Source organism: Cibotium barometz, chromosome 56, assembly GCF_041138505.1.
Source record: "Cibotium barometz isolate CiBa-2024 chromosome 56, ASM4113850v1, whole genome shotgun sequence".
NCBI lineage: Eukaryota > Viridiplantae > Streptophyta > Polypodiopsida > Cyatheales > Cibotiaceae > Cibotium > Cibotium barometz.
Genome location: NC_141101.1, coordinates 3,162,399 through 3,184,247, shown reverse-complemented (window position 1 = coordinate 3,184,247; position 21,849 = coordinate 3,162,399). Strand labels below are relative to the sequence as shown.

The window sequence follows — 21,849 nt, the reverse complement described above, 5'->3', positions numbered from 1 at the left end:
CACAAGCACTCAAATGCAGAGCTTATCTCGATATGTTTACAATATTAAGTATTCTCCATCTCTTTTACTATGCAACTTAAGTAAATATTGTGATGTGAAAGATCATGTGAATAGTGCTTTGCATCATGACTTGTATCTTCTTCTCAAACTACTTTCTCTACAACAAAATGGAACCTTTTGTATTAGATAATGAAATGAAAGCTTTTTTCATGTGGTTGTGGGCGCACATAAATTGTAAGCTTGATATACAAACGGGAGCTTAATGGAATCATAAGAGGCCTTGGATAAGTTGGCTGCCTCAACATACCATGGACAACTACCCATTTATGATTACGTGAAGAAGGCACTAACATGAAAAAGCCATGGCAAAACAAAAGCAAAGACCATGCATGCCAGTAAAATGTTAAAAAGTCTATGATTTTGCCAACAATGTGCTCCATTGGATGCCTCAGCTGCCCTTGCATCACCATCATTCCAATTCTCCATGAAAGTTGCATCGCTCCTCCCGCTCACATTATGCACAGTTGAGCCACATATTTCACAAGTCCTGCAGCCAAATTCCATGACTGATTGGCAATGGTTTGCTAAGCTGTGAAAACTCACAATTATATAGAGGCAAGAGACCAGTGCAGCAAGTACATAGAAAAACAAGCAAGCTGTAAGAATTCCTCATGCATGGGCATCCAACATGGAAAGGGATGGCAGTCAGAACAGGAAGGCACAACTTATCTGCCTACGCCACAGTAAAAAAATCAAACAAATAAAAAATGACTTCCTTTGCTAAGATAGAGAAGGTTCTAATGCAAGGTAGCCTTCTGATGCCCACCTTCTCATTACAACACATGCATCTTCTGAACCCTGGGTCAAAATAAATACATGATCTGGATCACTCAGCAATTTTTACACTCCAAGCTTTTGATATAACTTCAATGCACAGCTATTTTATCTTCGGTTTTTGGCAAGCTTCAAATGAAGACACTACCAACTTGATCTTCTCGCACACAGAAACCTCTCCAGGATTTGAGATACCTCTATCCATGGACAAAGGACTGCCTGAGAGCATTGGGTGTCAAGCAGGAACGGGAGCATAGGGAAGGAGGCTTGTTAGTCTTGTACTCAATTGTGGTGTAATTTTAGCTGGGAGGTTGGGATTGGTGAGAGAACCACGAGGACAGGTCTAGGTTTTGGCCATTTGGTCAAAATAAGGGTTGACCATGGCCTTGCAGTGTGTGACCAGTGTGTTGGCTTCCACTTGGTTTCCCAATCACCTCACATTAAAACACATTTGTCTCACATGCCATGTTTTCTTGACTTTAGCTTTGACAAGTCCTTACAGCGTTAATGCAACACATCCAAATATGAAGTGAAACACTACACACACAATGTGTTACAAGGCATCCCTCTTGCTCAAATTTGATTGTCAAATACAACTCAGGCACATGAGTCATGACACAGATGATACACGAGAGAGATGGGAAGGGCCCATTCCCCATTTCTGACCCGTCATACCAAAGTGATCTATTAAGTTTACTATTAGCTAAGCTTTGCACACGCCAAAGAGAAACTTGAGCAATATGAGTCGGTTCATGGAGCTCAAAGATGGCACAAAGGAAGGACAGCACCAGAAGCAGCAAACTTGGAGCAGCACAAAGTGCGTGTACAGTGGCTAAATCTTTTTCTTCTGTGGGCAAACTTTTACATCATCCTGTACTTACTGGCTTGCTTCATGTCAGCCTCTTCAGCCTTAGCGTTACATAACTAAGCTGACTCCAAGTTCTCCATTCGTGACTCCTGATGCGGTCAGCCTTTGGCTTTATATGTTGCCTTCTATTAACTTAAAATAAAACTAGAAGAATATATCCTATGAGGTGTAGAAGATAAAGCTTGCTACAAGGAATAAAAATACTTTAACTGCTAACTGCTAATCAACAGAAAACTATATAAAAATCTAATCTATTGGCCCATGTGTCCGCGAACCTCTCTCCCAAGCCAGAGGCTAAGGCTCCAATCCCATGAACCATGCCAATCAGCCCTGGTATGCCACCAACGCCTGCCTGCTGAGGCCTTCGGCATGATCGGCCGTGATCCGTTGAATCCAATCGTGTTCCTAGCAAGGGTCCTCCCAGACCTCCCAATCCACAGGCACTAGTGGTGCCACACTGCCAAGTCTTCAGGAGCAGACCCCGGATCAGAACACCAATCAAGGCATTATCTGAGGGACCCGATGAGAGTATTTACAAGAGCAGCGGTGCTTCTTCTCTTGTACCATGGGGCACCCCAAGCATGAGTGCCCTATGAGGCCAGCTACTCCCACGAGTTCGCCTGCCTCTACAGCTTCAATGGCTGTTTTGGATCCTCCAGCTCACTCTCCCCCACCAGCCTGGGAATCATCACTCGAGAGCTTGAAGCTAAGCAAGGGAGAGTTTCCCCCATATTGATTGCCATCTCTAAGTACATGAATTGTACACGTGCACAAGGCAAGGCCATGGCTAATCCTAGATCTAATCCAAGCATTTAGCCCTAATCTACATGCATCATCATCAAGTTAGCATCCTATCAGCACTAGATTTCAGCATATATCTATTAGTTGGCAGCAGTAGATGCCAGTCGGCAGCATCAGCCAGGGTCAGCAGCATTTATCCATATTTATGGTGAAGAGTTTGGCATTTTATGTCAACACATTTCATGTTAGAGGACACAGAAGCTGGCCGACAGCCCCTGGAATTGGCCGACCAACATCCATGCATCATATATAAGGAAGTACTGCATTAGCTCATAATTCATCTTTCTTCCTTTTGGAGATTGGTCATAAGTTGTGTCATGTGCACAGTGTATATCTACCGTGTGCGATACGCATGCAAGACTAGTTTCGAGGCTTGGGGAAGCTTGGAACTAGGCAGGCTGATTGACGAGCTGAGTTAGGGATATACTAACGGGCGGGCACCGAAGTATGGACGGGCGGGCGGCCAAGTGTGGACGCCCGATGACCGGCCAAGAGCCTATAAAAGGGTGGCCAAGGTTAGTTATTGATTATAGAGAGTCTCGCGAGTTTGTGAGAGCTCTATGGTCTTGGAGCCTGGATCTAGTGCAAACGTGCACCTGCTTTATGCAGCCGAGGCCGGCAGCAATCTCGAGGCCCGCGAGGGCAGCTTCGTGGCGGTATGGGACGTCACGAGGAGGAGATTGGTCGGTACGTCAACCTAGTTAGCTCAGTTCGTGGCTCGGTGGGAACATCCAAGACTGTGGGCTCGCCCATGGCTGTCATGGTTGGGAGGTGGGTCAGGCCTGCACCCCCTTGTTGTTTGTTTGCAGGATTCGAGTTTCGAACCAAGATCGATCACGAGGGGATCCGTGGGGATTTGACAGTGGTATCAGAGCATACCTCGTGAACGAGCAAGTTGGTAGGTAGAGAAGAAGAGGTCGAAGAACGGTATGTGTTAAAAAAAAAACTTGCTGTTTTTTCTGTGCATACTGCAGTTTTCAGATTTGGTATGTGTTTTTCCTTCATCAAAGAACCCCATGTTGATGGGAGATGGTAGGTTTAGAAGGGTTGATTGCTTTTGCAAAGAAGAGGCCTGTTTTGTTGTGCAGTCGCATAACTTGCAGGGAGAGAAAACAGAAAAAAAAAAAGAAAAAAAAGCATAATGCTTTTCGTTGTTTTTTTTGGCGAATGAGAGAGAGAGAGAGAGCGAAGAGAAGGGTTGAAACGTGGTGGCGTGTTGGACAACGTGCTAGAGGTCGTGTTGGCGCCATGTTTGTGGGCAGTGTTGTGGCAAGCGAGTACATAGTCGGCCAAGAAAGCACATTCGCACACGTTCGTGTGCAAGCCTTGTGCGCAAGCGGACTTGTACGCAGGCAGGGAAGCAGGCGGCCAGGCCTGCATGACCAGGCGGCCAAGCCTGCCAATCGAGTCGGCCAGGCCTGCGTAGCCAGCCAGGCCTGCGTAGCCAGCCAGGCCTGCGTAGCCAGCCCAGGTGTGGCCAGGCGTACTCGAGGGTGGCGCAGCCTACCTATGCGCACTCAGGCGGCGCCGGCAAGAAGGGCAGCGCAGGTTGACGTCAGCGCCAGCAGCGCACGCCGCCAGTTAATCCTGGAGGGATCGCAAGGTGGAGATGCTTCCAATCCAGATTCAGGACTACAAAGATACTCTGGAATGCTATGTTATGCATCTGGAAAATGTAGACTTGTTATTAGGGATTGAGTGGTTTAAGACTCTTGACGTCCAGATAGATTGGTCTAGTAATATTTTTTCTTTTCAGCATAGGGACACCAAGTATAGTATTTTAGGTGATTGTATCCATCCCTCTCAGGGACCTCTTGTAAATACTATTGATTTTGGAAATATAATGGATTCTTCTTTGTACACCGCTTTCCATTGTGTCTTGATTCCACTTTCTTCTTTTCTCATCCCTTCCTTGGATGTGAATGAATTAAGTGTGTTTGAAAGCAAAGAATTACAGAAGATACTTGATTTTCAAGATGTATTTCCTAAGGAATTGCCATCGGGTTTACCACCTGAACGGGCAGTCGATCATCGTATTGACTTGATCCCTGGTGCTCATCCTGTGAGTATTCCACCTTATAGGATGAGCCAAGCTGAGGAAGATGAGTTGGCTAAACAGCTCGAAGATTATTTGAGAATGGGCCAGATCCGTCCAAGTAAATCACCTTGGGGTGCACCTGTGTTGCTTAGGAGAAAGAAGGACAATACTTGGAGAATGTGTATAGATTACAAAAGATTGAACAAGCTGACAATTAAGAACCGTTATCCTCTCCCTAGATCCGATGACCTGATTGACGGGTTAGCAGGAGCGAAATATTTCACGAAGATAGATTTGCGTACTGGCTACCACCAGATACGTATTCATGAAAGGCATGTCGAAAGAACCGCCTTTCAGACTAGGTATGGCCATTACGAGTTTCTCGTATTACCTTTTGGGTTAACCAATGCTCCAGCCACTTTCCAGCAAATGATGAACGATCTTTTTCGTGAACATTTGGGGAAATTTGTGGTGGTGTTCCTGGATGATATTTTGATTTATAGTCGTACTCTTGAGGATCATGTCAGACACCTCACGATTGTCTTAGCTATTTTAAGACAGAATCGACTATATGCTAAATTGAGTAAATGTGAGTTCTTTATGACCGACATCATTTACTTGGGACACAAGATCACTAGAGATGGATTGAGCATTGACTATGACCGAGTTCAAAAGGTTTTGGACTGGCCTATACCGCAAACAGTGAAACAACTTCGTTCTTTTCTCGGTTTTGTTGTTTTTCTTCGGAAATCTGTACGGGAGTACTCTCAGCTCACACTACCGATGACCGACTTATTGAAAGGTCGTGGACGTAAGTCCAATCAGCCTATCACTTGGAATAACGATTTGGATATGGCCTTCAGACTTTTGAAAGATAAAGTCAAGGAAGCACCTATCTTAGCATTGCCTGATCCTAGTCGGCCTTATGTTCTTGAAACTGATGCCAGTGACTATGCTATCGGGGTTGCTTTATTTCAAGATGGTAGACCGGTTGCTTTTGAAAGTAAAAAGCTAGACGACACTCAATCTCGTTGGCCAACCCTTGAGAAGGAGCTTTATGCTGTGATTCATGCTCTCAAGGTTTGGAGACATTATTTATATGGCTCCAAGTTTGTGGTATTGAGACTGATCATCAGTCAATCAAGTATGTATGTGATGCAGATGATTTGAGAGGCAGGAAAGCTCGTTGGGCAGAGTTAATGCAAGATTTTGATTTTGAGATCCGTTATCGGAAAGGGTCCATGAATAATATTACAGATGCGCTTAGTCGGATTAGAGAGGTGAATTCTTTGTCGTTCACCGAGATTTCTACTGACTTATTTCAGTCATTGAGAGAGCTTTGCAGGACTGATAGTTATTTTGGTCCATTTTGGCAGAAGATCCAGGACGGGAGCTCATTGATTGACCAAGACTCGGTGACTGCGCAGTCTACCATTCACGGTGCAGGAGGTCAGTGGATGATTCGGAATGGTTTACTATTCCGTAATGACAAAATTTGTGTACCACAGATCCCGGACATTAGGTCCAAGATTCTGAAGGAGTGTCACGACGCCCCTTCTGCTGGACACCTTGGGGTACACAGGACATTATCTTTAGTGAAACACACTTTTTATTGGCCGAAGATGAAAGAGTATGTAGAAGATTATGTTCTCAAGTGTCAGATTTGTCAGGCAAATAAAGCTGAACGCGTTAGACAGGCTGGGTTGTTGCATCCTTTGCAAATCCCAGGTAATAAATGGGAAAGTATTGCCATGGATTTTATTACCGGATTGCCAAGAACACATCAAGGCCACGATTCTATTTGGGTTGTGGTAGATCGCTTGACAAAAATGGCTAGATTTTTACCGACCCGGAAGACTATTACAGCCACGCAATTAGCTCGGCAGTTTATCGAGCAATTGTTTAGACTGTACGGGTTACCGCAGGACATAGTCAGTGATAGGGACTCTAAGTTTACGAGTGATTTTTGGAAACTTGTTTTTGAGAAGTTGGAAACAACTTTGAATTTAAGTTCCTCTGATCATCCTCAATCTGATGGCCAGACTGAAAGAGTGAATCAGATTTTGGAGGATATGCTTCGAGCATATGTATCCAAAAGACAGAGTTCATGGGAGGATTATCTTCCTATGTTAGAATTTGCATATAACAGTACTAAGCATACGAGTACAAGGTTTAGTCCTTTCATGCTCATGTATGGTTTTCAACCTAGATCACCTGTTACAGTAGGATTCTCAGGACTTCAGCATGATGCAGCACGTAATTTTTTGCAAGATATGCAGGAAATGTTACAAGTTGCGAAGGAATCTATTAGAAGTGCTCAAGACCGAGACAGGTTTTATTCTAATAGACATCGTTCACCTAGAGAGTTCTCTAAAGGAACGATGGTGTATTTGCGAGTTCCGAAAGATTCCGACACTTTACGGACAGGTAGATCTTCGAAATTATCCCCTAGATAATACTGTGGACCATTTCATGTTTCACGACGCATTGGTTCAGTCGCATATGAATTGGATTTGCCTTCTCATGTGAAAGTTCATCCTGTATTTCATGTCAGTAGACTTAAGGAAGTACTGGGTGGAGCAGATCAGTTAGTTACTCCTCAAGAAATTATAGATGTCCAGGACATGACATTTGTTCCGCACGACCCTGAAAAGATTCTTGGATTTCGTGAACGAAGATTGCGTAGTACGCTTATCACGGAATACAAGATCAAGTGAAAGGATCGTGTTGAGGAGGACGCTACATGGGAGACATTGACTTCTCTTCAGAGAGATTATCCTGGCTTTTTAGTGAGCTCAGGAGTGAGCTCTTAGAGGAAGGGGAGTATGTCATGTGCACAGTGTGTATCTACCGTGTGCTATACGCATGCAAGACTAGTTTCGAGGCTTGGGGAAGCTTGGAACTAGGCAGGCTGATTGACGAGCTGAGTTAGGGATATACTAACGGGCGGGCACCCAAGTATGGACGGGCGGGCACCCAAGTGTGGACGCCCGATGACCGGCCAAGAGCCTATAAAAGGGTGGCCAAGGTTAGTTATTGATTATAGAGAGTCTCGTGAGTTTGTGAGAGCTCTATGGTCTTGGAGCCTGTGAATGGGAGAGTTAGGGTTCAGGTTAATTCATGTGGGAGACATACACAGAGAAACAAGGGAGAGAGAGAGAGAGAGAGAGTTGTGGGGATAAGTCAACTCATGAAGATATGAGTGTGTGTGACTCCCCTATCACACATGTATATTGCACTAGTACACATAGTGCACTTAGTACATTAAAAGTACTAAGTGTACTATGTACTATAACTTATGGGCTTGTACACACTATAAGGGTGGGCATAACGCCTTTACCCCAACAACCTCCCACTTAAAGGCAAAGTGCCCTTAAATGAAGGAAAAGAAAAATCAGCATGTACATGATAATATACAAGGCCATATCAAGGCTGAAACTGGCCTCATCCAATGCCCATCAAGTGTCTGCAATGAGCAAACCGCTCCGGAGGCAAACTCTTTGTCAACAGATCAGCCGGGTTGTCATCCGTATGAATCTTAACAAGCTGAATTTGCTTGTTCTCTATCACCTCTCTCATGAAGTGATACTTCACATCCACATGCTTCGTCTTTGCATGAAAGACAGGGTTCTTTGCCAACTGGATGGCACTCTGACTGTCACAATGCAACAATGGAATATCCCCTGTATAACCCAAATCAACCACTAACCGAGATAGCCATAATGCCTCCTTGCAAGCCTCTGTGGCTGCAATATACTCGGCCTCTGTAGTAGATAAGGCTGTGCACTTCTGCATCCTGGATATCCATGACACAGCACCTCCTGTGAATGTAAACACATAACCGGTAGTAGACTTCCAGTTATCTGGATGACCGGCATAATCCGAATCCGTGTAACCATGCACTAATGCATCCTGTTTGCCAAAACAAATGCACATATCCTGTGTGCCCTTCAGGTATCTCATGACACCTTTCACTGCTTCCCAATGCTTCTTGCCAGGGTTGGCCATGTATCTAGAAACTACTCCCACTGCAAATGCAATGTCCGGCCTAGTAGCAACCATGGCATACATGAGACTGCCACAAGCTGAAGCATACGGAACCTTGGCCATATCAGCCCTGTCTCTATCAGACTGTGGGCTGTCCATAGCACTGAGTTTCACATATGGAGGCAAAGGAGTACTAGTTTTCTTCCCCCCGTCCATATTGAACCTCTGCAAAACTTTGCCAATGTATTCCTTCTGAGACAAATACAACACATGCTGATTTCTGTCCCGAAGTATCCGCATACCCAAGATGTGATTTGCATCACCCAAATCCTTCATATCAAAGGTTTGATGCAGCCTCTGCTTCAAGGTATCCATCTCCTTACGAGATTTCCCGGCAATCAACATATCATCAACATACAAGATGAGGATCAATAGACTGCCATCCAAAGCTTTCTTGGTGTACAAGCAGTGATCTATGTCACTTCTCCTGAATTTCTGGGATTTCATGAATGTATCAAATTTATGATACCATTCCCTTGGTGCCTGTTTGAAGCTTCTCCTTTCCACTTACTGCATAACCCTCTGGCTGTTGCATATATATCTCCTCATGGAGATCACCGTGAAGAAAAGCAGTCTTCACATCCATCTGAATCAAGTCCAGATCATCATGCGCAACCAAAGCTAACACAGCTCTAAGTGTGGTCATTTTGACCACTGGAGAGAAGATTTCCTCAAAGTCCACACCATATTCCTGCTTGAAGCCCTTAGCCACTAACCTGGCTTTGTATCTTGGCTTTGCATCTGGTGCAACTTTGAGCCTGTATACCCACTTGCATGGCAAAACCTTCTTCCCTGCAAGCAAATGCACCAACTTCCATGTTCCATTTTTGTGCAGAGAATCCATCTCTGACTTCATGGCACGCTCCCAAAGAGCTTTGTCTGCCCTCTGTAAAGCCTCCTTATAACATGAGGGCTCCCCACAGTCAGTAAGCATCAAATAGTCAACCCCTGGAACAAACCTGTCAGGGGCTCTGGAGGGTCTTGTGGACCTCCGTACCCAATGACCATCATTTGCAGGTTGCTGTCCAGCCTGCATATCACCCATTGGTGGCTCCTGTTCCATGCCATAAGGCTGAAATATCATGCCCGGTATCTCCTCCAACTGTGGTATATCCATAGGGATATCTTCTGCCATCTCTGGCTGTCCATTTGGACCATTTTCAACACCATTTAAGGGCTGGTTTTCCTGCTGTAATGGCTGATTTACAGCCCTTTGTTGTTATACATGATGTCCATCATCATCAAAGATGACTCTGCCAGGCTCCTGTTGCCTTGCAGGCTCCTTATACATGCATGTTTCATAAAAAATGACATCATTGCTGCGTATAATCTTTCTATTCACGGGATCCCAAAGTCTATACCCCATTTCACCTCTATCACCATATCCTAGGAATATGCATTTGTGAGACTTAGGATCAAGTTTGGTGCGCATTTCCCTGCGTATGTGCACGTACGCAACGCAACCAAACACTCTCAAGTGCTTGTATGACGGAGGCTTCCCTGTCCATACTTCCTCTGGCACTTTCCCACCAAGCCTCGTGTTAGGTGACCTGTTTATAAGGTGAACAGCTGTCATAACAGCTTCAGCCCAAAAACCATGAGGTAATGCAGCATGTGACAACATAGAACGGACCTTCTCCTGTATGGTCCTGTTCATCCTCTCTGCTGTCCCGTTTTGTGGAGGATCATAAGGAGTAGAGAGCTCCCTCTTGATGCCTTTAGCATCACAAAAGTCCTGAAACTGTTTGGACATATACTCTCCACCATTGTCGGAACGCAAAGCCTTCAGTGTTTTGCCAGTTTGATTCTCAACATGAGCAACAAACTTCTCAAACACTGAGAATGTATCACTCTTCAAACGAAGAGGATAAACCCACACCTTGCGTGTGGCATCATCTATAAAAGACACAAAATATTTTGCCCCTCCCAAAGAAAGCTGAGGCATCTCAAATACATCTGTATGCACAAGCTCTAACTTAGCATCTTTCTGTCCAAGAGCTTTCTTGTGGGGGCACTGTAGTTGCCTACCATATATACAATGCTCACAAAACTGAAAACTTGAAAACTTTAGAGAAGGCAAGTAACCCAAACGAGACAATTGCTCCATTCCCTTGACACTCATGTGTCCCAACCGGCTATGCCACATAGAGATTTCCGGCAGCTCGGTTGCATTACATTAGCATGGTGACAAACACCTGCATGCATGAAATAAAGAGTGTCCACCTTAGAGCCTCTGGCAACAACCAGTGAGCCCTTACAAATCTTCCACTTTCCACGACCAAATGTGGTAACATAATCAGCATCATCAAGCTGTCCAGTAGAAAGCAGATTCTTCTTGATCTCAGGCACATGCCTGACATCATGGAACATAAGCTGTGAGCCATCTGAAAACACAAGCCTCACATCACCTCTGCCAAGAATCTTGCATGCATGGTTATCACCCAAATAAACCACTCCTTCATTGCCAGCAGTATACCTGACAAACAAGTCTCTGCAACCTGTGACATGAAAGGAGGCACCTGAATCAATGATCCATGAGTGCATACCATGACCACCTGTAAGAAGTGAATGGGCATCAAGTGAAGACGTAAATAGGACCTCATCCTCACTGCCACCTGCATGTGACACATTGATTTCTTCAATCTTGACTCCACTTTTGCCCTTTGGCTTCATCTTTCTCTTTGTCTTTGCCTTTTCCCTTTTCTTTTTTATCATTTTTCCATTTGTAGCATTGCTTTTTAATGTGTCCCTTCTTGCCACAATAATGGCATTCCAAATCCTTTTTGGAGCGAGACTTGCTCCTTCCCCTTTCTTGGCTTTTACCCCTTTGCTGGGATCTCCCACGTGCATTCATTGCATTGGACTTTCCAACAGAGTTGTTTTTCCTGTTCATCTCTTCTTGAAGAAGAGCACCCTCAACATCTGCATATGACAGCATAGCATTCGAATTGCTAGTGGCTGTCCTGAATGTATCCCAGCTCTCTGGCAAAGTGCATAACAGAAAAGTGGCTTTGAACTCATCGTCCACTGCCAACTTTTGATTTATAACTTGGCTGACAATACCATTAAACTCATTGAGATGGGCTGTCATAGATGCCCCTTCCTTCATCTGAAGACCTATGAGTTTCTTCAACCAATACACTTTGCTTGAGGCACTTTGCTGGACATACAAGTCCTACAATCTCTGCCACATTCCCCAAGCTGTCTTCTCTTCACGAATGCTGAAAAGTAATGAGTCTGACACAGACAACATGATAGTAGATCTTGCCAGCTCATCCATATCTTCCCACTCTTCAGCAGTAAGAGAAGCGGGCATTACACCCCTTTCTTTGATAGGCTTGTGCTGCTTTTTCTGGAGCAACACATTGTAGCACTGGGTTTGCCAAATATCATAATTATGCGAGCCTTCAAGCTTCTTGATGTGAAGCAATGAAGAGCTCTCACCTATGGTTGCCATAGCAATATGCAACCTGTCAATGCCTGACTCCCTGCAAAAATGTGCAAACACTGCACCAAAAGCACACACAGTGCTCACAGTTTTTTCTCAAGCTTTATCTCCCACTGCGGAAGCACAAATGCAACTTTTCTCCCACTGTATGTGATGAAATCACCAAAATCTGGTTGCTGCAGATTTTGGACAGCACCTTAAATGTGCTCTGTTGCCCTTCCAAAGTACTGTACAGCAGTACCAAGTGCACACCAATGATGTACCAAACCTGTACCGGCAAGTACAGCAGCTGAAATTGAACCTTTTGGTCACTCAAAACAGTGTACAGCCATGCCAAAACTTGCACAAAGCTGTGCCAAATCTGTACCAACAGGTACAATAGCAATAAATGCTCTCCTGGCTGTCCAAATGAGTGAAAATCAGACTTTTACAATCCCGAACACTGCATACAACAGTTCCGAACAGAAATTGGGCAAAAGCCCCTTGACTGCAAGCTGATTTCTGAGGATTCAAGGCATAAAAGTCTTGCCTGCTGCTTTGCCAAGCTCAACAAGCATACAAACTTGAAAAGTCCCTTGATTTAAGATCAATTTCTGATCATACATGGTACATTGACGCACATGAAGGCATCCAGAGTGTTCACGATGCTTCCCCCTGGCCACATATACATCCAAATAATGAAAGCCCCTTGATTTACAGGCACATTGAGTGCTTGTAAGGCATCAGCACATTATCCACAGCATCAAATGCGATCGCCTGCATGCAAATCAACCCAATCGGCACAAAAGCCCCTTGATTTGCACTGCAATTTGCTGCAAATTTTGCCCAAATGTGCGATTTCTCACATCATACAGCATGTATGAGTGCTTAATTGCACAATTACATCAAAAGCCCCAAATTTCGACATCCAATTTCCTGCAAATTGATCGTGATTGTGACCAATTTCCTGCAAATTGATCCTGATTGTGACCAATGTCACCCAATTTTGCCAATTTTGCTCAAAAATTGAGCAATTCGACACCTATACCTGCTCAATTGTTGATTGTACTTGCTCAATTGCAAATCCCAAAAAAAATTTGAGGAAAATACCTTGTAATTTCTGATTTTTCTTTAATTTGGAGGCTGAATTTTGTTGTTGCAGGAAAAGGGGGATTGATGATTTTTGTTGTTGCAGAAAATCTGATGCTGTTGCAGAAAGGGGGTGTCGTAATTGATGATTCGTGTAGCCGAGTTCACAAGCTGTATTCGTGCAGGTGAGCGGTACCTCGCAACTTTACCCTGTTTGACGTTGCAAACAACAACGGCAATTCAGTGGTACCGACCTCCCAATTGCAGTAAGGCGGGAAGCACCTTGCTGGGAACGATGCCTAAGACGGCATGCACAACCTCCAGGAATGCTGCTAGTTGCAGAAGGCGAACGATGTCCCCCACAGCATTAAAGGCTCCGTCGATGGACTGCTTGCGCGAGGCCTGCAGCCAAATGCTTGCGCAACATTGTAAGCCGTGAGGTAAAGCACGACTATGCTGTTACGCGCCATCCTGGACAGTCTGGAGTTGGGTTCGATGGATTCGAAGGCGTCGACTGCGTCAGCCACCACAGCACTGACTCGCGGTAGTAAGGGGTGGTTCCCAAGCGAGCGAAAGGGCCCCCTGGAAGGGCTCCTGCAATTCTGCGGCTATTGTGATGCAGCTGCGCCCCTTGCGAAGTGGCTACTCTCCTCACGTTTCAGCTGCCCGTGGCTACTCTCCTCGCGTTTCAGCTGCCCGTGGCTACTCTCCTTGCGCTTCTTCTCCAGGCGTATGATGTCCACCAGCTTCTGTAAGCGCACACACTCAGCTCGTTTTGCAGCTCTTCTACGGTCAATTTCCAGCTCTGCACCCTTGAGAACAAAACCCTAAAACCAGAGCTCTGATACCAGTTGAATGGGAGAGTTAGGGTTCAGGTTAATTCATGTGGGAGACATACACAGAGAAACAAGGGAGAGAGAGAGAGAGAGTTGTGGGGATAAGTCAACTCATGAAGATATGAGTGTGTGTGACTCCCCTATCACACATGTATATTGCACTAGTACACATAGTGCACTTAGTACATTTAAAGTACTAAGTGTACTATGTACTATAACTTATGGGCTTGTACACACTATAAGGGTGGGCATAACGCCTTTACCCCAACAGCCTGGATCTAGTGCAGACGTGCACCTGCTTTATGCAGCCGAGGCCGGCAGCAATCTCGAGGCCCGCGAGGGCAGCTTCGTGGCAGTATGGGACGTCACGAGGAGGAGATTGGTCGGTACGTCAACCTAGTTAGCTCAGCTCGTGGCTCAGTGGGGACAACCAAGACTGTGGGCTCGCCCACGGCTGTCATGGTTGGGAGGTGGGTCAGGCCTGCACCCCCTTGTTGTTTGTTTGTTCGTTTGTTTGCAGGATTCGAGTTTCGAACCAAGATCGATCACGAGGGGATCCGTGGGGATTTGACAAGTTGTCACTAGCCCTTTTGGGAAGGCTTATGGCCAAGCATAAATGTAACCTTTTTCTAATGTACATAATACATTATATTGGAAAACCTGTCTCTCTCTCTCTTCTTTCATGCATTTTGTGTTAATGTTCCTACAGGGTGCTTGAGGGTTGTGATTAAGGTATGAAGGATTCCGCTATGTCACATAAACTCCACTAGTGATCCAATCCCAAATGAGGGGTCACCAGGACTCCTGGAGTGTCATGGTCTTATAGAAGGCCAGCAAGTCCAAGTCTTATTCATTGACTTCATTCGATAGGGCCATACTCGATTTTGCCACCAACATGTGTCATAGCGTTGCGTCAGTAGCACATGGTGCTATATATACCATCATATGGCTAGATGAATCTAAACTTACGAATAATTTTAAAGAAAGAAGATAATCCCTAAAAACAAACAAATCAAAAATAGGAAAGCTTAATATAGAACACCCGAGAAGAAATAATAATAATAACTTGCAAAACTAGAAAATACATAGGTAAATCACACACACACAACTTCTAAAAGAATTTCTAACAAACAAGCTAAACAAATTTTGAATGACTAATTAGCAACAACAAAACAAACTTTAAATGACTAATTCACTAAAACAAAACAAACAAAGACAAGAATACAAAAAGTGTGAACTTTACCTCAAAGATTGTCCAATCATGACGTATAAGATCATCAACTCCATCATGCATAGCATGGACTAGTGCTACGACATCCCTACTCACGTCATCAATGCCAAAGAGTAGGTGCAAGTTTACGTATAAAAATTTTAACCTAGATCTAGAAGAGGACTTTTGTGCATGATTTCATAGTCACACCCTTGACAAGTGCAGACATGAGTTTAGACATGAGGTGGTTTCATGAGTACCAACCTACTATAAGAATACACAATAGCAGAAGCTGGATCAACACAATACAAAGCACTGAATTGCAGAAAGAAGTGGAGGGTAAACAATATTACTGCTTGGTATCCGCCCACCTGTGTGCTCCGGTCCGGATAAGGAGATTTGACGGCAATCTAGAAAGACTCTAGCCAGAGGATGTCTTACTTACAAGAGTACTTGAACACAATGAACTCGATGATGAACTAAGGTTGCCAAACTAGTCTATATATAGTACCTAGGGTTGGCATGGACATAGGTCGGCCACGTTGGCCAACCCACAACTTGGTCCAAAATGATTGGGACCATATTAGACTACAATAGATTCCCTAGGGACTTCGCGTAGCTCCCACAGCCATCTGAGACCGTCTGGACCCTCAAATGGGCCCCATGACCCAAGAACCAGAGAATTAGGATTTGACTCTGAAGAGGGAGCCTAAAAAATGGCTACCACATCCAAGGAAGGAAGCAAGCACCCAAAACCTCGCCAAAAGAAACAGAATCCACCTCCCAAGCGTCAACCTCAATGAACCTTCAAAGATGGGTAGCCAAGGCAAGTACAATGCCCACGTAAGGACATGGTATGCCACCGCCACCATTTGGTCACATATCTACCTATGAGCACAAATTTGGCAAGCCGGAGCCTCAAACAAAGATGTTGTACCCTCAACCCGAGCCCCATTGGATTCTCGTCAAAGTGTTCGAAGCTCGAGACTTCTACAAAGGAAACCCTTCTGTCTCGGTCCTAAACCCCTCACGATTCACACCCCAGTCTCCAAATTTAAAGAGAGTCAAGCAGCAACCTTGAACCCCAATCTAGCCTGATCGCTAGGCCTCTGAGGGAGAGTCTTCACAGTTGTCATCTGCACTAGGTGGAGAGAATATTTGGCTTCATGGCGGTTCTAGGCCAGTACACGAGGACTCTTCACTAGCCATTTGCATTGGGTGAAGTATCATCAATGACTACTTTCATGGAGGCACCACATGAGGACATGTCAACGGATTGGTCTTAACCTTTGGAGGATATAACAATAGGTGTCTTCACTGTGCATAGATTTTTTTGGAGACTGTACGAACAACAATAGCCGAAGTTTTTTCTTCGATGTATCAACAATGGATATATTACTTGGAGTGGTGGTTTAGACATACAAGTGCCAAGCAAAGCTGATGAATACACATTTGGTGCTCTTGATCCTACTTTCTTCCTTCAAGGTGCATTAGATTTGGTGCACACAGTTCTTGAGATCAATCTGAGCCGATGCATTAGCGGGACTGGAGTGTGGATAGCGGAGTTTTACCAAGCCATTTTTTGGAGTGTTCTTCCCATGGGCTGTTGGAGGATACACAGCGAAAGTGTTGGATCAGGAGAGAGTTGGTTGTCTGCAAGTTTCTTTGCAGATCTTTGTGCTGACACGGTGGAGGATAGAATGTGAGTCTTCGCACTAAACGCAAACGTCGCAAAGTGATCTTGCAGTGTTTGGAGTCTTAGGTACCATGGATGAGCTTTGCGTGCACCTTTTTCTTTTAAGAAAGGTCACTTCATATGGACGTCGTGTAGCTGAGGACAACTGCAATGCAAGCGGGGGAGAATATGACACATCTCACCTACAATTACACGCACACAACAACCAAGGTGCGCAACAGTCAGGCAATGCAAACGGGGGAGAATATGACACATCTCATTTGCAGTTACACGGACACAACAACCAAGGTACACAATAGTCAGGCAACAATCAGCAACAAGACGACAAGCAAGCGCTTGTGCTAGGTGGCAATCGACAGCATTAATTGCTAGTCATGGGCAATAATAGCAAGCCGACATCATTATTCACTAGCCGAGTAATACACCCGTGCATTTATATATGTACATAAGGAAATTGTCAAAATCATCTGCATTTCTCAACGCTAGTCTTTCGCCATTGTTTCTCTTAAGATCGTTGGATGGCTAAGGAGATCTTTAGTAGTGTTGGGCTCAAGTTTGCATCTTCACCCTCAAACATCTTTTGGGCTAGAGATTCAGTTGTAACACTTTCTTCATGTACATAATACAGATCAGTAGTTTAGGACTCTTGCGTGCCTTGTGCTCTATTCTCAAACCCTAGCACATAGACATGAGTGTTCTACATGTGATAATCTAATAATAGAGGGGAACATATAAGGAGTATGGTGAAATGTTGTTCACATATCTTTATGTAAGACTTAAGATAATCTCACAATAAAGAGTACTTATCTATGTTTTAGAGGAAGAAGTAGTATGGAGGTAATATCTGAACTCTTGTGCAAATTTGCATCTCAAACACCATAAATCTTCTATAAGAGATTGGTCCTTCCCAAGAGGCCAAACAATTCACATGGTTAGAACAGCACACCCATGATCTGGCTTGATGCATACATAATGTACATGACAATAATTTGATACCCATATACAAGAGCTGCCATTATCTCCAACCCTATTTAAGGGCCTTACCGCCATCTCCAACAAAGAGTCATACGCGGCTTTCCGGCCATCAATGATTTAAAAATTATCATAGAATAGCCAATGAGGTGATAGCTCAAGTGGTAGAGATGTTTGACTAGGACAAAGAGGTCCTAGGTTTTTTTTTTTTTAACCGCCCATGGGTGGTGAAAAATGGTAACTATGGGAGGATCTTGGACTTAAGGCCAATAGGGAAAAAAATGTATCATAGAATAAGACTCAGTCTGAGAAAACGTAGGAGGATGCTCCACCTCACCAATGGTCGTTCCATTCACAATTATAGGCAAGAGCCACTAACTAACCAAGAGAATCTTCATCAACAGGTTTTGTTTCACCAAAATTGATCAAAAAGCCAAGTTTAATCCTAACTGGGCATGAATGCTAGCAATATGCTCAGCACATGCAAGTCAGAACGTCGCCCCTCCTCAAACCCAAACACCACAATGGGCATGTAAAGGCAATCCTTCTCTCTTCCCAACACCAGAGCTGATTTGAAGTAGCCTAGAGCTTATTCATCTAAAATTATATTCTAGGGGGAGAAAATCTGAGCATGTGAAAGTAAAACTATAATAATCAAACACACGATGCATATCAAGCCTAATGTTTATCAGCAAACAAAGATTTGCATACTCGTGTGAAAGTAAAACTGAAGGGTCAAAACACGTAATGCAGAGAAAACCCTAGTTGCTATCAGTAAACAAAGATTTGTATACTCATGCTTACTTCTCCAGATGCCATTTTACAATGCATAAGATGCTAAGATGAAAAGTGACGTGCATTTGAATCTTACCTGTTTCCCTTGATTTTGAACCATGCCTCAGCACATTGTCGATGAGCAAAGGCCAGGTCATGTTTGCACTCACAGCCTAGCTCAATTGTAGGACCACTCTCAGGCTGAGCAGTATGCCCCAAGTAGCATACCCTACATACCCTCTCCTCAGAGCTTCCATTTTGGTCAAGGTTTTCTTGCACAGCATAATTCACTTGATCTAATTGGCTCTGAGGCAGTAATGAAGATAAACCCTTCTTGAGATCCAAACTCCTTTCTGCCAAGTTTGCAGCACTGTCTCTCCCTCTCTCAAGGTCTACACCTGTGTCTCTCTGACTTAAATGTGCTCCGTTATTTTCATTGAAAGGGCTGCTTACACCTGATGTTGAGATTTGGGCGCTGTTGTCGCTGAGGAGATGCAAATCTTGAGGACTTCCCCTTTGGGCATCTACAGTTTCTGCATTGACCGACCTTTCAGCTTTACAGAGTGCAGGAATGGAGGAGTTATGAATAGATGACAATTCCTGTTCCACATCATCCCGATTCAACTGCGAGCACTGCACTATAAAAACCTGAACTGAAGCTAGTGAGGTTGGTTCATTTGCAGGTGCTGCAGACAAATCAGGATTTGGCAAGGACCTGATGTCCATTTCTGGCGACGCTAGAGGGGTGAGAAATTCAAAGGCCTATGCAAGGGCTTGGTTGATGGATGCATCTTAGATGCTGAGCAAACCAAGGAGCTCAAGCTATCTTCGGGGCACATGCACACAATACTACGTATGGGAGCATATTCTTTGCTGATCAAAATCGAAGAGCCTACATGTGCATTGAGGAAACATGTATCCCCTCACTAAAGACGTCAGACCGCATGTGTTATGGGGTTTGTTAATGGTGAGATGATCGCCCCATTATGGTCAGGAGTGCCCTATGAGGGTGGAAAATGAGATGGAAACGTATATATGGGTATCACCAAGAAGATCAAGGAAAAATCTGTGGATGGAAAATCTAAACTTAAATCTGAAGGGGGGACTAGGCACTGCTATGGAAGGAAATTCAGACAGTACTTTGTACATGATAATTGCACTGTCATGGAGCATGAGGCAAGGTTGTTTCAAGGCGTGTATGGAAGGGGAACATGGAAACAATCTCAGCCCAGCATCCCGGTGACGTTAAGAAAATCTCTCTCTCTCTCTCTCACACACACACCCAATAATTGGGCAAGATGAGATGTATACCTGCATACGCTGTACAAGCTTTACTCCACCGCCAAAAGGGAGCGACCTTCTAGGATTATGGACGGGACGCTGAAGCTATGCTTGCGTGCATGAGGGGTCCCAAGCGCGAGACAAGAGGGATACCCAGTTCGTCGCCATCGCCACGGCCAAAACCAAGAGTTCGCGTCCTCCTGCCCTCCACGAGTTGTCACCCCAAAAGGGCCGGTCGGCCTTCCTTATCTCGCAAGAATCGTTTTACCTGTTCTCTCAATTTCAAAACTTGTACATTTTTTATCTCACAATTTAAGATATGTAAGAGAATTTTTTTTCCCACTAGTGCAAAGTTTTTTTAATTTTTTTACCATGAACATTCAAAACCAAAAGTGTTACAACTCTATGAGAGAGAGAGAGAGAGAGAGAGAGAGAGAGAGGGGAAGGCACTTTATACCTAGCACTCCCTTTATGTCCCAACAACCATCTTTTTCTTGAGTTGCTTATAGAGGCCTTTTCTTATAGTTTGGACACTTATGAGACTCACTTTATACAAGCTTTAAGATGTCAAAACAATGCAACTTTTGGCCTTGAAGACTCTTTGTTGGGGATGTCAACACATGTGCCTTGGACACCTAAATTTTTTATGGTTTTTCAATTCACCATACTTCCATCCTCTTGCTCCGATTATGACTCTTCATCTCAAATTTTCACTCTCTACGCATGTTCCACGATACGATTCAAAGATTCCTATAAGGTTGAGTCGATGTTTCACCCATTTCCCATAGTATTCTTTGCGCTAGACCCACCAAGTATACGACACAATCAAGGTGTCTTTATGAGTTATCTTGGGTTTAGTACCCAATTTAGAGGTTTCCGTATCTGGCACAATCAAAGTTTCTATTATGAGTTGCCTTGGGTTTAGTACCCAGTTCAGGAGTTTTAGTTTTGTTGTCTAAAAGAGATGATGTTTCCTCTCAAAGCTTCATTGACTCTCAAAGATTCATTAACTCTATCTATGATGAAATAGGCATTTCCAATCATTAGGGAGATATGAAATGGATTAAGAAAAGTGTTAAAAGCCTAATCCCACCCACCCAAATAACCTCATGGTTTTCTAGGCATTTAATGAAAGGGATAAAAGTTTTGGTTCTATTTTCAAGTGGTTGTGTGGAGCATGTACAAGTGCATAAAGATAGTTTAAGAAAAAATTGCAACATTTGAAGTGGAATAGGCTACTTACAACATCCATAAAACCTTAAAATAAATGGACCAATTATACCTAGTTTGAGCCATGTCCCTCCACCCTCCATATGTGAAATCCGAGAAATGCACCATATCCAAAAATCCCCCCTCCAACATAAAAAATAAAATTACAACACACCCCACACACCATAGACACCACATATTATCCATGTGAAAATCTCTCTCTCTCTCTCTCTCTCTCTCTCTCTCTCTCTCTCTCTCTCTCTCACACACACACACACACACACACACATATAGCTTATGTTGAAACTATTGAAAGACACTGGATACAAGCACTACTACATGCATGTACTAATAGACTGATGACCAGAGACAATGGGAGCACATTTTAATAGTTTCATATTATAACTTATGTTGAAACTATTAAAAGACAGTGGATACAAGCACTACTACATACATGCACTAATAGACTGATGGGAGCCCAAAACCATAGACAATGGGGGCACATTTCAAAGGTGTAACATTGTATGCCCCAAAGTTCATCAAGATTAGATGCATTTTTTTGGTTGAGACTTTAAATAGTATTTTTTTGTGAGTAGAATGATTTTTGAACTATAACTTATGACTTACTAGAAGCCCAAACTTACGTTGTGAGTAGCATCATTTTTGAACTTTAACTTATGACTTATTGGAAGCCCAAACTTCACAGAATTTCTTTATTCTAGCTCCCTAAGTGTCGGTGTCCTGTCAAGACTCGGCACTTATGTGGT

General features: G+C 43.9%; 1 protein-coding gene across 3 annotated transcripts; it reads right to left on the bottom strand.

Moving 5' to 3' along the window:
• Positions 1-165: 165 nt before the first annotated feature.
• Positions 166-20,148, bottom strand: LOC147606799 (uncharacterized). Of its 3 annotated transcripts, XM_086791201.1 has the most exons (3): positions 19,904-20,148; positions 18,690-19,192; positions 166-547 (listed from the first exon to the last, which is right to left on the bottom strand). In XM_086791201.1, the coding sequence occupies exons 1-3, from the start codon at positions 19,907-19,909 to the stop codon at positions 331-333; spliced, it is 726 nt and encodes a 241-aa protein (XP_086647327.1). In that variant the 5' UTR covers positions 19,910-20,148; the 3' UTR covers positions 166-330. The 3 variants fall into 3 exon arrangements, 2 of the variants coding, with proteins under 2 accessions (XP_086647327.1, XP_086647326.1); XM_086791200.1 differs by lacking the exon at positions 19,904-20,148 and having other exon boundaries at positions 18,690-19,884; XR_015264847.1 differs by lacking the exon at positions 18,690-19,192 and having other exon boundaries at positions 391-547.
• Between the last annotated feature and the right edge of the window lie 1,701 nt (positions 20,149-21,849).